Here is a 14691-nt window from a genome sequence, read left to right on the forward strand (position 1 = left end):
ATGAACCTTTTAGTCTATAGAGAGTGACATGGGAAGATTCGAAGTACACAACAACATTGAATTTGAATATCACAAATTGCTCATGTGAGGACGACAAAAACGATTAATTAATTAAATTAATTCTAACCCTACTATATATTTTTCTAAATCTCTTTAACAAATAACCTCTAATACTTGGTTATTTTATTGTTTGTCCATAATATTTCACTAACACTATGTATGGATCCTTGTTATCCATTGTATTGTATTGTATTGTTACTATACCTACAATATTTGTTTTGATTATTACTTAAAATGTATTATACTGTATTGTTAAATTTCGTTGTTACATAACAATGAGAAGTCCTATTTTATGGACAACCAATTTGGTGTGTCCTATTGTTACTTAATTTTTTTTTTCAATTATATCTTTACATAATATTTTAAAATACTATTTTACCCTTTACCTTAAATACTTAAATCAATCAAACCTCCTACCCTAGAATAATTAAGGATATTTTAGTAAATTTATAAATTACAATACAGTACGATACAATCAAACCAAACAACTAAAATGTTATTAAACAACAACAAACAATACAGTCTAGCCAAACATTATATAATTCAACAGTAAGACTAGATCTAAACAAAATGATAAATATATATTTTTTAAAAAAATAATAATTATTTTGTATGATATATTTTGACTTGACACAAAATGATAAAAATATTTTTTTAATATTTATTTTATATAATATAATTTAATTTGACGCAAAATTTTTGCTTGAAACTTATATGTAAAAAATAAATGATATGTACATGTTTGTTTGATTATGAATCAATCATTTTGTTAAGGACAAAATAAATATTTTAAAATTAAATTATAACTAAATAGAAAAATATCTCAATTTTTTAAAAGTGTTTCACGCTTTCGATTTAAAAAAGAACGTGTTAATTTAACTTGATTTAAATTTTCATAAAACAAAAAGAAACACTATTTTAAATTCTATAATCTTAAATTAAAATTATAAATATATCAAAATAATCTTTAATTTTATAATTAAACATATCACGTTGAAAAGTTAAAATTAAAATATTATAAAATCTAACTGACTAAAAAAAATATGTCATTATTTTTTTAAACGAAGACATATAAATTAGGACGAAAAGAGTAACTAAAAACGATATTAATATTTTAAACTGAAGGGGGTGCTAATTCAAACTGTAATAATTGGGACCAGCAATACAGTTCGTTCGTTCGTTCATCACAACAAGTAGAGGCTTTACTAAATAATCAGAAATTTTTCATTTTATTCTCTGATTCATTTTCATTGTGAATCTACTCAATTTTCTGTTAGAATAGAATTTGATTTTAAGCGACTAATTTTATTGAGTCACGTTTGTTACCATATTATTTGAAGCTGAATTTTAACAACACTAATAAATGTCAGTTGCTTGCGGAGTTGAGTGTGTATTGGTAGTTGGTTGTATCCGTTGGGCGTGGAAGCGCTGCACTTACATCGGGAATAACGACAGTGCTACGTGGCCGGAAGCTACCTGTGAAGAATTCGAGCCAGTTCCCCGTCTCTGCCGGACAATTTTAGCTGTATATGAACCAAATCTCCATAAACCCAAATTCCCACCGCCGGGTGGGTATCGGTTAAACCCGGATTGGGTTGTAAAACGGGTTACCTATGAACAAACCTCCGGCCGGGCACCGCCGTATTTGATCTACTGTGATCATGAGCATAAGGAGATTGTGCTTGCTATTAGGGGTTTGAATTTACTGAGTGAAAGTGATTACAAAGTATTGTTGGATAATAGATTGGGGAAACAGATGTTTGATGGAGGATATGTACATCATGGCTTGTTGAAATCTGCTATTTGGGTTTTAAATAATGAGTCTGAAACTTTGAGTAAGCTTTGGATTGACAATGGAAGGAGCTACAAAATGATATTTGCTGGTAAAATTTCAACTTTGCACAAATTTATTATTTGTGATTTCATTTTTTTAATGATCTATAAGTTTATATTTTGCCATTAAAAAAAAGACCCATGATTTTTTTATTTTTTGCAAAAAAAAAAAAAGCTCATCTCATCAATAAGTTTGACTTCAAAGTTCTAAACTTAGGCATTATATTTTTGTTTTTTGAACCTCTTAACTGAAAATCGTAGATCCGTCACTAATCAAAGAATATCTAGTTACTTCTATTGTAGATATGTTAGACCAGTGAATCTTTGTAATATTATGGGTATTTGAAAGTTTGTAAATAGCATGTGACCAACCGAAGGAATATGGAGATGTGTGATTTATTAGTTCGGTGCGTTAGGATATTTCGATACCTTATTTGGAAACTATGATTTGCTTATTTGGTAAGATTGTATAAGGGTTGGAGAAGTTTTGATAGTTTTCATACATTATGGGGTTTTCATATTAATAAGAAAATAATACAACTTCAGTTGGAGAAGTTTTGCATATCCAAACGAAATTACAACTTCAAATCAGCATGATTTCAAATCAATTACATTTGAAATTGATGTCCAAAACAGGCCCTTAGATTAAGCTCTTGTAAATTTACACTATTTCCAATCCCAATACAATTGGATTTTTGGATTTGAGTTGCATTTTAACCAGCCGAAACTTGTTTAAACTCGAGTGATTGGGTGGATTACTAAGAAATGGTTGATTTTGCTGCCACTATTTCGCAGGGCATTCTTTGGGTTCTGGTGTGGCGTCGTTGCTAACAATAATTGTGGTGAATCATAAAGATAGGTTAGGCGGGATTCCAAGGAATCTTGTTAGGTGTTATGCAGTTGCACCAGCAAGATGTATGTCACTCAACTTGGCTGTTAAGTATGCTGATGTAATACACTCAGTCATATTGCAGGTGAGTGTCAAAGCTAATTCGAAATTAAATCAATGGGTGCAAATGTAACATGAACTTTGTATTTTAAAGAAAAAAGTTAAGACTATATTTGTAATTTGAATAGAAAGACGCTATCTTTGTATGTGGCATACACACATGGTAAGAATGCTTATGCGAAGCCAAAATCAGTTTTTTTTTTCATTGAATGGCCTTCATAGCCTTAAGGTGATCTATCCAAAGAGTGTATCCCATAATAGATTCTGCTAAAGTTGCACTTAATGAAGATGTTCTAATGCATGCTCCTTTTGTAGCTTTTACTGTGATAGAGAGATGGACTAGGAGGGTGATAGAATAAGATAATGTACTGAGTTGAGGATAAGCAGGCAGCCAATGCTACCTAAAGAACGAATATTAATGGTTAGTGTATCTTTCCTTTGATTTACAACAAATTGAATCTTGACCATCCGTGTCGTATGTTAGCATTTGAGGAGCAAACTGTAAACAAAGTATATTCATATGATCATATCAGGGATGAGATGATTGAAACACCCTTTGGTTGACTATAGTGGAACTAACTGGAATTTTCACCTTTCAAAGAGACAAAATTAAAGAGTAGCAAGGAAAAAGTAACATTGGAGATTGTGAGTGGTCAGAACGTGTATGCTATGCTCTTCTGTCTGTTTATTTATCATCAAAAAAAAAAAAGGTAGGTCAGTAAAACCTCGCCCAGGAAAGCAGGCAGCCAATGCTACCTAAAGAACGAATATTAATGGTTAGTGTATCTTTCCTTTGATTTACAACAAATTGAATCTTGACCATCCGTGTCGTATGTTAGCATTTGAGGAGCAAACTGTAAACAAAGTATATTCATATGATCATATCAGGGATGAGATGATTGAAACACCCTTTGGTTGACTATAGTGGAACTAACTGGAATTTTCACCTTTCAAAGAGACAAAATTAAAGAGTAGCAAGGAAAAAGTAACATTGGAGATTGTGAGTGGTCAGAACGTGTATGCTATGCACTGAGTTAGCTGGCTTCTTTCCTGGGCGAGGTTTTACTGACCTACCTTTTTTTTTTTTTGATGATAAATAAACAGACAGNCTCTTCTGTCTGTTTATTTATCATCAAAAAAAAAAAAGGTAGGTCAGTAAAACCTCGCCCAGGAAAGCAGGCAGCCAATGCTACCTAAAGAACGAATATTAATGGTTAGTGTATCTTTCCTTTGATTTACAACAAATTGAATCTTGACCATCCGTGTCGTATGTTAGCATTTGAGGAGCAAACTGTAAACAAAGTATATTCATATGATCATATCAGGGATGAGATGATTGAAACACCCTTTGGTTGACTATAGTGGAACTAACTGGAATTTTCACCTTTCAAAGAGACAAAATTAAAGAGTAGCAAGGAAAAAGTAACATTGGAGATTGTGAGTGGTCAGAACGTGTATGCTATGCACTGAGTTAGCTGGCTTCTTTCCTGGGCGAGGTTTTACTGACCTACCTTTTTTTTTTTTTGATGATAAATAAACAGACAGAAGAGCGGTTCTGGTGAATTTACAATGCAATGGCTTGGGTGGTTGTTGCATTTCCTTAGCAATATTTCCTCTTTCTTTTCCTTTCTTATTCCTCTTTTTTTACTGGGAGTTCACTAGCTTTGCGCTACCTCCATGAACTGCTGATGGTAGTAGTAGTTGATTAGAGGATCTTATGCAGCGAAACAACTCTTCTATTGTGTTTCGTTTTCTCTGGCTGACTCCTGGTCCACTGTATGCTATTTAAAAAAGAACAATTAGGCTTATATTCTATCCTCTCTATAATTCTTACTGACGAAGTGCTACGTTAGAGCAGTTCTTCGCCGTAGTCCCTTTGAACCACACCCTAGATGAAAAAAAGTGTATCCTGTGGAATTCCTACCAGCAGGCTTCTGTTTAGTCAAATTAAATTGTTTACATGTTGTCCTTTATCTCATTGTTTATCTCGTTAACATTTGGCTTCACTGCTAAAGCTAACGCCTGCTCCTCATCCTTCTCCTTTAGGATAGGATCCACCTTGGTCATTTTTGTGTATCACTCTCAGAGGATTGATTGTCGTTTTCTTCATACAAAATATCTCGAAGGACCGAAAAGATCTTTAGTGACGAAATCATCACATCATGCTCAGAATATAGGTTAATTCCAACTGAGCTGATAGCTTAGTTGCTAATGATAATTTATCACATTATGCTCAGAATATAGGTTAATTACGGATGAGCTAATGTCTTACTCATTCTTGCAGCTACTGATTAGTTAAAACCGTTGGGCAGTGCAATTGTTGGGATATCTTGTTTCTTTGGGTTTCTTTTTTTCGATTTATGAGAAATTAGTTGAGATATCTCAGTAAAATATTTGTCCACTAAAGTGGTAATCTTTTCCACTATTATTCAGTGATCATATTTGCAAACTTAGGAAGTTTCTTGTTTGCAGCTATTTATCTTGCTTAAATTCTTGAGACTAAAATTTTGGCCTTGAAACCACAAAAGGACCCGGATACTGAATATAATTATATGTGTGTTTTGCTTTCTCTTCAGTTGCCAATGTGAATTAATAATGGTACAATGATTTTTTCTTCTGCAGGATGATTTCCTGCCAAGAACAGCCACACCACTTGAAGATATATTTAAATCCATCTTCTGGTTAGTACAATCCTTATACACTCTGTGTGTGCATAACAATGCCCTTGAGTTCTCTATGTTCTGCCTTTGAGTGATTGCTATAATTATCTCTTATATCAGGCATTAATGCTTTCAACAGTTTACCCTGCCTGATATTTTTGATATGCTTGAGAGATACCTTCATCCCTGAGGGCAGAAAACTCCGAGATCCAAGAAGACTTTATGCACCTGGCCGAATGTATCACATTGTAGAAAGAAGATTTTGCAGGTAAACCACATTCAAATGAGTGATACTAGTATGGCTTGTACTGTCAAATAGTCAAAGTAATGCAAACTAATGATTATATATAATAAAAAGAATCTCTGTCGGATAGTTTCACAGAACCGCGTAACTTTTCTTGTAGTCATTGTGTGCTTTAACTTTGTCTTCTTTACGAATTATAGGTTCCCTCAGTTACCTGGTGATGTTTCATTCTTTTTAAATATCCTGTTATCTTGATTCCGTATTTAAGTTTCATAGTGTGGGTCACAAGTCTATTGAATTGGTGTTGGGGTGGGGTCTGATCCTTGCCACTATCGACTAGTATGAGTCATTTCAAACATCTGGTGGCTATGATCTCCAAAATGGAATTTCTTCTGGAAACGGTCTTAGTGTGTTACTATTTATGTAACTTCTAATACTCGATCATGAGTTGGTCATGTGCTCTTAAGCGGTGTTCACACAACTATCAATCTCGCCATTATTCTTTGCCCTCGTCTAGTTAGATGCTTGGATTAGGATATGCTTAGGTCCCTGAACTATTGGAGATGTAACAGAGAACTACCATATGAAATGCATCGTCATCAGCATATCCTATAGCATATTAAGCAGAAGATTGCAGAATAGTATCAATCTCACATAAAAAGATGAAGCCCACTACGAGTACCACTACGAAACATTGGAAGTGCTGCATTCCTACATTTGGTTTGAAGATAAAGAAAGAAAAGTATAATAGAGATGGTGCATCTTTGCGCATAAAAGTAGTTTGTAGTACTTGTTTCAATTCCTTTTCATTGTCACCAATCAGCTTGCAGCATTAAGTCTCTATTGCTTTAGTTTCCTTTAATTTAAACATAATAAATTTGATTATTCTTTCCCATTCTTCTCCCTAAAGTGCGACATGAGTTGGTTTCAAGTGGGGGAAATAAGAACCTTAAGCAGTAAGAATAGATTCTTGGTTCAGTTATCTCTTGTCAGGATCTACCTACCTAACAAAATTTCCTGCTTGTATGTTGTGTATTCATCATGTCTTCTGATTCTATTGCATATTCTCTTCACATCACTGTCAGCACAATATCTGAACATGCTTAGGCATGTACAATTGTTGTACAGATGCTGCTATGGCAGAGTATATTCAAATTAGACCATGGGGTTTTCCCACTGTTTCGGATTTCAATTATCAGTAAATAGAAAATATTTTTACCTAACAAGTAGAACTCTTTAATTCACCGACTTCTTGATTGTGATTGTAGCTCTCATTCCTTGCTTTATTTTTGTTATGATATTTTGACAACGGTGATGCTTGACTACTCCTGATGTGTAATTTTGTGCTTGCCAGATGTGGGAGGTACCCTCCAGATGTTAGAACTGCAATCCCCGTTGACGGAAGATTTGAACATATTGTGTTGTCATGCAACTCTCTATCCGATCATGGGATCATTTGGATAGAAAAAGAATCTGAAAAGGCATTTGCAGTAAGTAGCATCAATATTCCTTGTACTTTGGAAAGAAAGCTGTAGTTGGTCATCTATCATTACATTTTAGGATGGAATATGTAAGGAGTAAATGACTTGACTTTATCGCACTAAAATTTCAACGACAAAAGCATGAACTTAGTCATTTTGTCATTAGTGAGAGGGCGATTGTCTTCATAAAAAAAGAAACTAAATATATGTGTCTTTGGGAACTAGTAACTACTCCAAGGATTTCCTTTGTAAGAAGGTGTAGCTTTTTGCATCAAAGTGTAACTTCTGCGACCTATAAAAAGCTTCCAGCTTTTCTCTGTCCCTAAAAACATAGTGTAACCATTGCCTTTCAATGTTTAACTCTAGAAATACGCTATTACTCACCATCTGGATAACATGCTGCATATAGTGGTACTAGAATGTCTGTTTTCCATTAAAATATTCAGTTTTAAGATCCCCGAAGAGCATAGCAGCAGAACCAGCATATATCTGCATGTGTGCAAGTCATTATCATTTTCTTTTGTGGTTACATCAACTGTGCCTCAATCCCGAATCGGTTGGGGTAGAGTAAATGAATCCTCTTGTGTTGAAAGACTCTGATCTTGTTGAGGAATACGTCCATGCAGAGACTTAAGGAGGCTAGTGCGGAGACCACCACTTCTCCCCCTAAAGTGCAGAAATTTGAAAGACTGAAGACATTAGAAAAAGAGCACAAGGATGCAATCGAAAGAGCCGTCAGTTTAAATATACCACACGCTGTGGGCGTAGGGGAAGAGGAATCCTCAACACAAAAAGAGGAAGAAGAACCCATAGAGGATATAACTTTTGAGGCATCTCAAAAACACGACGAAGATGCATCCACAAGCAAAGCCCAGGGAAGTGATGCAAGAACTAGCTGGCATGAAGTAGTTGAAAAACTTCACAATAGAGACGAATCTGGGAAATTACAATTAAAGAGAGAATCAACTGGTCCCGAGTAGCAACTCTGTTCCAAGGTGCTTTTCTCTCTTTTGTGTATGATTGATAAAAGCATTAGTCATGTTCCAACAACTTATAATTCTTTTGTATCCTTATAGCCCTGTAAAAATTCTTCTTTTTGTACACGAGCGCCACCATTGATGTACAATTTGCAGCCCCATCAAAAGTACGGTTGCAAATATTTTTGTGCTATAATTCCCTGTAGAATCATGTTCATTTGGTTTTCTGATGCTATCCTCTCAATTTGTTGTCCCTTAACATTGTAATTTTTCCCTGTCACATTGTTGACTGTGTTTGCTGGGATGAGTAATTCTTGATCTTCCAATTATGATGGATGGCTAAGTTTAAACAAGTTAGCCTCTTCGATGCCATGGAAATGTGCTATTTCTCTAGAAGATACAATATTGGTCCTTGTCCATATATTTGAATTCACTGTTCCTATTCCTTGCCTAAGAACGCTGTGTAGTGGTTCAGGTTTCCAACCAAATATGTTGAAACAGTAGTAATATTTCTCGTTAATACACATGTTTTCCTATTAGAATACCAGACTAGCGATGAAGAAAGTTTAGAGCTTTATCTGATTGGTATAAAAACTCCTTTTTGGGCTCCCAATTTAGACGTGAAAATAGGCCATCCCACGCTTCACCATCAGAGGTCACTACAAAGCTCCCCAGGTTACTCAAAGCCATATTTCAATGGAATCAATTTACTGTCCATGCCAACTCGCTGTCCATCTCAATGATAGATCTTTGATTCAGGAGGAAGAACTGGCAATAGACACAAAACTATTCATTTTGGCTCTATACTTGTTTGAATAAAATGACTGAGACCAACTGGTCAAACAAAGATGAAAGTCGGCCATAATTTTTCAGGAATCCTGCACGTGGAAGAGCTCTCGCTCCACGATTCAGGTATGTTTGCAGTTAAGATACTCAAATTAGAAATGCATCTTGTGTCCTGTCTTGAAACAATATCTAGCCATGTTATGCTTCATACGTTTGACGAATATTTGATTGTATGTTAATCTGTTTTAGCAATCGTGTGAGGGTTATGACATTAACATTGCTACAGAGAAGCCAATCGAGTTGTTGACAAGTTGGCGTCTCTTAGTCACAACCAAGAAGAGCTCTGTATATATAGTACTCATACTTATGGAGCTCTACTTGGACAGATTTGAAGCCTGTTTCCTTGAATTTTCAGCTTTATAGCCTCTTTGTATTTGTTTTTGCAGTTGGCTTTTTAGCTTTTAAAACTCTGTTAGCCAAGTTCAGTCCTTGGGGTAAAAGCTCAGGCACATCCCCTCTTTTACAAGTGTATTTTCAAGTAGCTGTAAAATCGTGACTAGTTAGAAGTAATAAAAGGAAAAAAAAAGGCATAATACAGACTCCTTAACTTGGCCTTAACTGGCCACGGAACACCCCAACTTTGAAAATGTGCAAGTAAACACTTTAACTTCATTAAGTTGGCCACGTGAAAACCCCAGCTTTGAGAATGCACATCTAGAATGCACCCCTTTAAAGGTGTCTTGATATGCATTTTCAAAGTTAAGGTGTTCGTGAGACGCACCGAGGTAAAGTTGAAGTGTCTAGATGGTCAAATGAAAGTTGGGGTGTTTAGTTGTCGGTTGAGGTCAAGTTAAAGTGTCTATCATTGTATTATGCCAAAAAAAGAAGGATTTTTGTAGAAGACTGCCAAATAATGCTTACTAGGAGGTCACTAATAATATGTATCATCCTTTTTTGAGATGTTGGGCTTTCTTTTTCTCTTTTTTTGGGCATATGGTAGAAAGAAAGAGAGTGAGGGAATTCATTTGAATTGAATAGCTAGCTGAAACTTTCTTGCTCGTTTCAAAGCGTTGAAGAGAGGAAGATACAAGACATTCTAAAGATAGTTGATGTGGAAGATTATGATTTCTAGTTACGAGTCTATTTTCAAGCTAACCTAATTCCTACTTCCGCCACTACCTATTGTTACTACTCGTTGCCAGTGTGAGTAGACGGTGCTCTCTTTTTAGGAACGGGTTTATTCAAGAAATTTACAAGTACTAGTTTAATTTCCCCCTGAACCATGTTATCCTTTCTTCTTGAATTTATGATTTCCAGAGAAAGTAACAAGTATGTTTTGGTTTCTCAGTGTCTGGTATCCACATTGGAGTCCGAGTAAATCCTTTTCACATAAGATGACTCCATACTCAAGGAGACTTGAATTCTAGACTTCTGATTAAGAATGAAGGAGTGCATATCGATACTTACTTTTGAACAAATAAATGGCAATGGTGAAACAATGAGGCATATGCTTTGTGGTCCCTAGAGTAAAAAAAAAATATGACAACCATGGCAAAGATTCTAAAGAAAATGTACTAAGATGAGGCTTTAATGATGGACCATCATGTTGTCCAGCATCTTTCTGTTGAAAAGATATTTCAAAGAATGAAAAACTATGGGGGTGGTCCTGGTGCTTAACATGTGCCAATTTTCTAACTTTACAGTAACCCTTATCTATATTTATTGAATTTGATATTTGTATTCAATGTCTACTGTTGCTACTGTCTTTAAAAAATATACTTGATAAGGTAGGCCATTAGCCAATTTAAGACCATTTGTACCATTGGTGGATTCAAATATAGCAAAAGTAAATATGGCGCTTCTTTGAAAATTTAAGAAAGCTGAGTTTGGAGTTTTTGAGTTCTTTAGTAAACTTTATAGGGTCGTTTAGTAGATGGATAGAATTATGCATGTATTAGTGTGCTATTGTTTGCTTTAGGGTCATAAATAGTACTTTACTTATATGTAGCTTCTTTTTTGTTTATTAATATCAAAGGACTTTGTTCGTATTTTGTAAAAATTGTCTTTATTTATATTCACAAAAACTAATTGAGGATGACTTGTAGTAGTAATGGCGGTGGCGATGGCGGTTGATAGTGCTAGCTAATGTTGATGACCATAATAGTTGATAATGGTGATTTGAGTTGTGTTGGTGACTCTTGTGATAGTGATGATTAGTGATGATAACAGTCGACCCAGGATTTTCGTTCAGGGAATTCGAAAAATAAAAGTATAAACGTGTATATAAGCCAACAGAACAAAATTTCAAGGAAGTAATTATATATAACTTTAGTGGCTGACCGTTGAATTTTTTTGGGGTTTAAAACCACGCTTTTAGCATGCTTTATAAAATAAAAAACTAAAAAAAAAAGTGTAAAATCGGAACTGAAAAAAATAAAACATGAACACCGCACTACAATTGAATGGCGGATTTCGATGATTAAGAGAAAAGTCTAGTTCTCTTTTCAATTGAAAGGAGAATGGATGTCTTATTGAGAGTAATTACGGAAGAACCTTTTCATATAGGAGAGCGATAGGCCCGTTTGAAGAGCAAGCTTGATAATAAATAGAGAGGTCATTTATTCATAGCAAATAAGGCAGACGGGGGCTCTCTATCCTGAAGATAATATTTTTTTCATTCTTAAAAGCCTTCTTTCATATTCCTCTCGCATGGATTTGAACCCTTGATATGAAGGTTAATTTTCAAAGGAACTATCACTAGGCTATCTGTTTCAGTTTGTCATTTAGGGTTTCAAATTTTATATATCCATATATGCACAGAAGATTACCTTATATATACCATAACTTTTTGCCGAGGAGATTCACCCTGAAACCAACATGGGTCCGCCCCTGTCGAGTATGGTGATTAACAGCGATTGTAATTATAGTTAAGGATGATGTTGTGGCTAGTCTAACTTTTAGTGATGTAACATTATCCATTTTAGTTTAAGCTTGATATTTCCTATAAAAACTACACTATATATAGTTTATTTTTCGTATTAACATTTGATTATACTTTATTCGCACACCCAACAACCACTTAAGAAACATTCTAAACAATATATTCTTCATTCCACTAACAACAATTAGACCCTTTTACTCACTCCAGACACATAAGAAGATTCCAACACTCTGCTACTCCCACCAAGAGGCATCAGAGGACTTGTCATAATACATCAAGATTCCAACCCCAAGTGGGACCTTTTTTTTTTTTTTTATGACAAAAACATGATTATAAAACATTTTTTCTAATGGATAAGAGATAATGTCTTCAAACACAGACAATCTAGTTCGTACACATTATGTTTTTTGTCCCAACAAAAACATGTTATCCACTACAATGTCTTCATTTCATTATCCACTTAAACCAAGAATCTATTCTTTTTCCTTTTTTTCTTTCAACTTGAGTTTCATTACTTCAGTAGTCACCATCAAGAACCTACTCCATAAAAAAGTTTCAATTGTAAACATTGAAGTTCATATTAGTAGGTCAATGGTAAAGAGACAAGAGTAACAAAAAGATTCATCAACATAATGAAAAGTGCAACAATTACACAGACTACACAGTGAATCTTGAAACAAAGAGTTAAACACACAAGTACACAAACCCCTAACAACCTGTATAACTAATAGGGGCATTAAACATACTAATAAAAAAGACCAGTGCACGAAGCTAACACTACATGCGGGGTTCAGAAAAGAACCGGACCACAATTAGTCTATTGCACACTGTAAACCATGACCCTAGTCGCATAACGACAATTAGTCTATTCTACGCAGTCTTAACTTTGAAACCATGACCCCCTAGTCACACTAGGGCAACTCAAACTGAAACTATTACATAAGATAATACTACTAACACCTAAAAAAAAGAGGATAATAAGACAACTAAGTCATTAGAGTCATCACCATCAGCAAGAGTCCAATAACAAGTCTTAAAAGTTTTCAGCATTCCTCAATATCATCATCATCATCATCATGAGCAGGCTGTGGCCTAACTTTCCTAGGCCTACCCCTAGGCCTTCCAGTAGTAGAACCAAGATTTGTTGAATTGGGACCTCCAGCAACAGATTCTGGCTTTGGCTTCTTGGAACTAGGTGGTGCATTAGGGTCTTTTCTTGGGCGCCCTCTTGGCCTTGGTGATGCAGGTTCAACAGATTCAACAGCACCAGGAGGCAATGGAGCTTTGGGTTTTGGTGGCCTACCACGACCCCTCTTTGCTGGAACATCTGGACCAGGTTTGATGTAATTGTTCTTGAGGAAAATCAGATCTCCATTTTGCTTCATGTTGTCCAAATGTAAAGGTAGCATCTTTGAAAGATCTTCATTCAGATCTCCATACTTTGTTTCAATGTACTTACTTATTGATGACTTGTTTGCACCCCCTTCTTGATTTAGTTCATCAAGGGCTTCATAAATCATCTGTTAACCAAAAAAAAAAAAAAACTTCATTTTTTCAAGAAACAAACATATGCACAGATCTATTAGCAAACAAACAAACAAAAAATGCATTCTTGATATCATTTGTTCTCTTTTTCAACAAATACAACTAGGGAATTGGGAAGGAAAAAAAACAAAAACTCATTTGGGGTTCTAACAGTTACAAAACCTCAAACTTTACAACCACTAATCCCAGGATAAAAAGGGCAAAAAGCTAGAATCTTTTTTGTGTTTATGTTACAATGAGGTTAAAGTAAAAAGGGTTCTTGCATGTATCTTCAAAGATTACATCTTTCATCTAGAATTAAGGTAAAAACACTGATATATGAGTAAAAAGATCAAATCTTTATAACATAAAGAACCTTAAAAGATGAATTTGAGCTCAAAATGTTAACAATTAGATGCTTTAAAAAAAGGGAAATTTGAAATCTTGAAATTTAGTTTTTACCTCAGGGTATGAAGGGAACTGGTTGAAGCTTTGAGTAGCCATGGATAGAGAGAGAGAGAGTGTGTTCTAGAGATGTCCCTACAAGAAAGAAAAGAGTGTCAGCTTCAAAAGCACAGTTGAAAAATTGCTAACAAGTACTCACAACTTGGAATTAAAGAACAAAGAATATTTGGGAAAAAAAAAGTATATTCATAGTAGATGAGTGGCTTAAGATTGAAAGATAGGAAAATAATCAAACGGTTGAGAATGTTTGTTACATTGTGTTACAAGGATATATGACGTGTCTTTTCTTTTGTCTTTTTTTGTGAGTCAAGAAGATAACAATGGACTATATAATTACCTAATGAATTTTAAGCCCACCTATGAGAAAAAGATTTGTAAAAGCCCATCTAATAATGGCCCACCAATCAAGCAATCACCATTATCATCTTGGGGTCATTGACACTTTTGGGGACGTTTGGGCGTGAGGAATAAGAATAAATAGTACTGGTTATTATATTTGGAATAACTTATCCTGTCATTTATATCGTAGTGACAAAATAAGTTATTTCAAGATAATTAATCCTGGGATAACTTGTTCCACAACTTGTTAACAAAAACGATCACTTGTATATGTAATGTATAGATAGATAACTATAATGTGTATATGTGATGTTTAAGAATATATTAGACTGATTATTTTTTTTACAATTTTAACCAACTCAAATCTCCTCTAAACGGTCCCAAATTTTAGATATGAGTTCATCTAGATGTTTCAAGTCTTTTGATATACAA

General features: G+C 34.6%; 2 protein-coding genes across 2 annotated transcripts; one reads left to right on the top strand and one right to left on the bottom strand.

The window, feature by feature from the left end:
- The first annotated feature begins 1187 nt into the window (after positions 1-1187).
- On the top strand, positions 1188-8533 carry LOC107020907. Its single transcript, XM_015221435.2, has 6 exons — positions 1188-1943; positions 2689-2867; positions 5465-5523; positions 5642-5770; positions 7101-7236; positions 7854-8533. The coding sequence occupies exons 1-6, from the start codon at positions 1424-1426 to the stop codon at positions 8205-8207; spliced, it is 1377 nt and encodes a 458-aa protein (XP_015076921.1). The 5' UTR covers positions 1188-1423; the 3' UTR covers positions 8208-8533.
- A 4007-nt stretch (positions 8534-12540) lies between these two features.
- Positions 12541-14084, bottom strand: LOC107020888 (HMG-Y-related protein B-like). The gene is made up of 2 exons (XM_015221415.2): positions 13918-14084; positions 12541-13451 (listed from the first exon to the last, which is right to left on the bottom strand). Exons 1-2 carry the CDS (start codon positions 13957-13959, stop codon positions 12975-12977), a joined length of 519 nt encoding a protein of 172 aa, XP_015076901.1. The 5' UTR covers positions 13960-14084; the 3' UTR covers positions 12541-12974.
- Positions 14085-14691: the final 607 nt, after the last annotated feature.

The sequence above is a fragment of the Solanum pennellii genome, chromosome 5 (genome assembly GCF_001406875.1).
Source record: "Solanum pennellii chromosome 5, SPENNV200".
NCBI classification, from domain to species: domain Eukaryota; kingdom Viridiplantae; phylum Streptophyta; class Magnoliopsida; order Solanales; family Solanaceae; genus Solanum; species Solanum pennellii.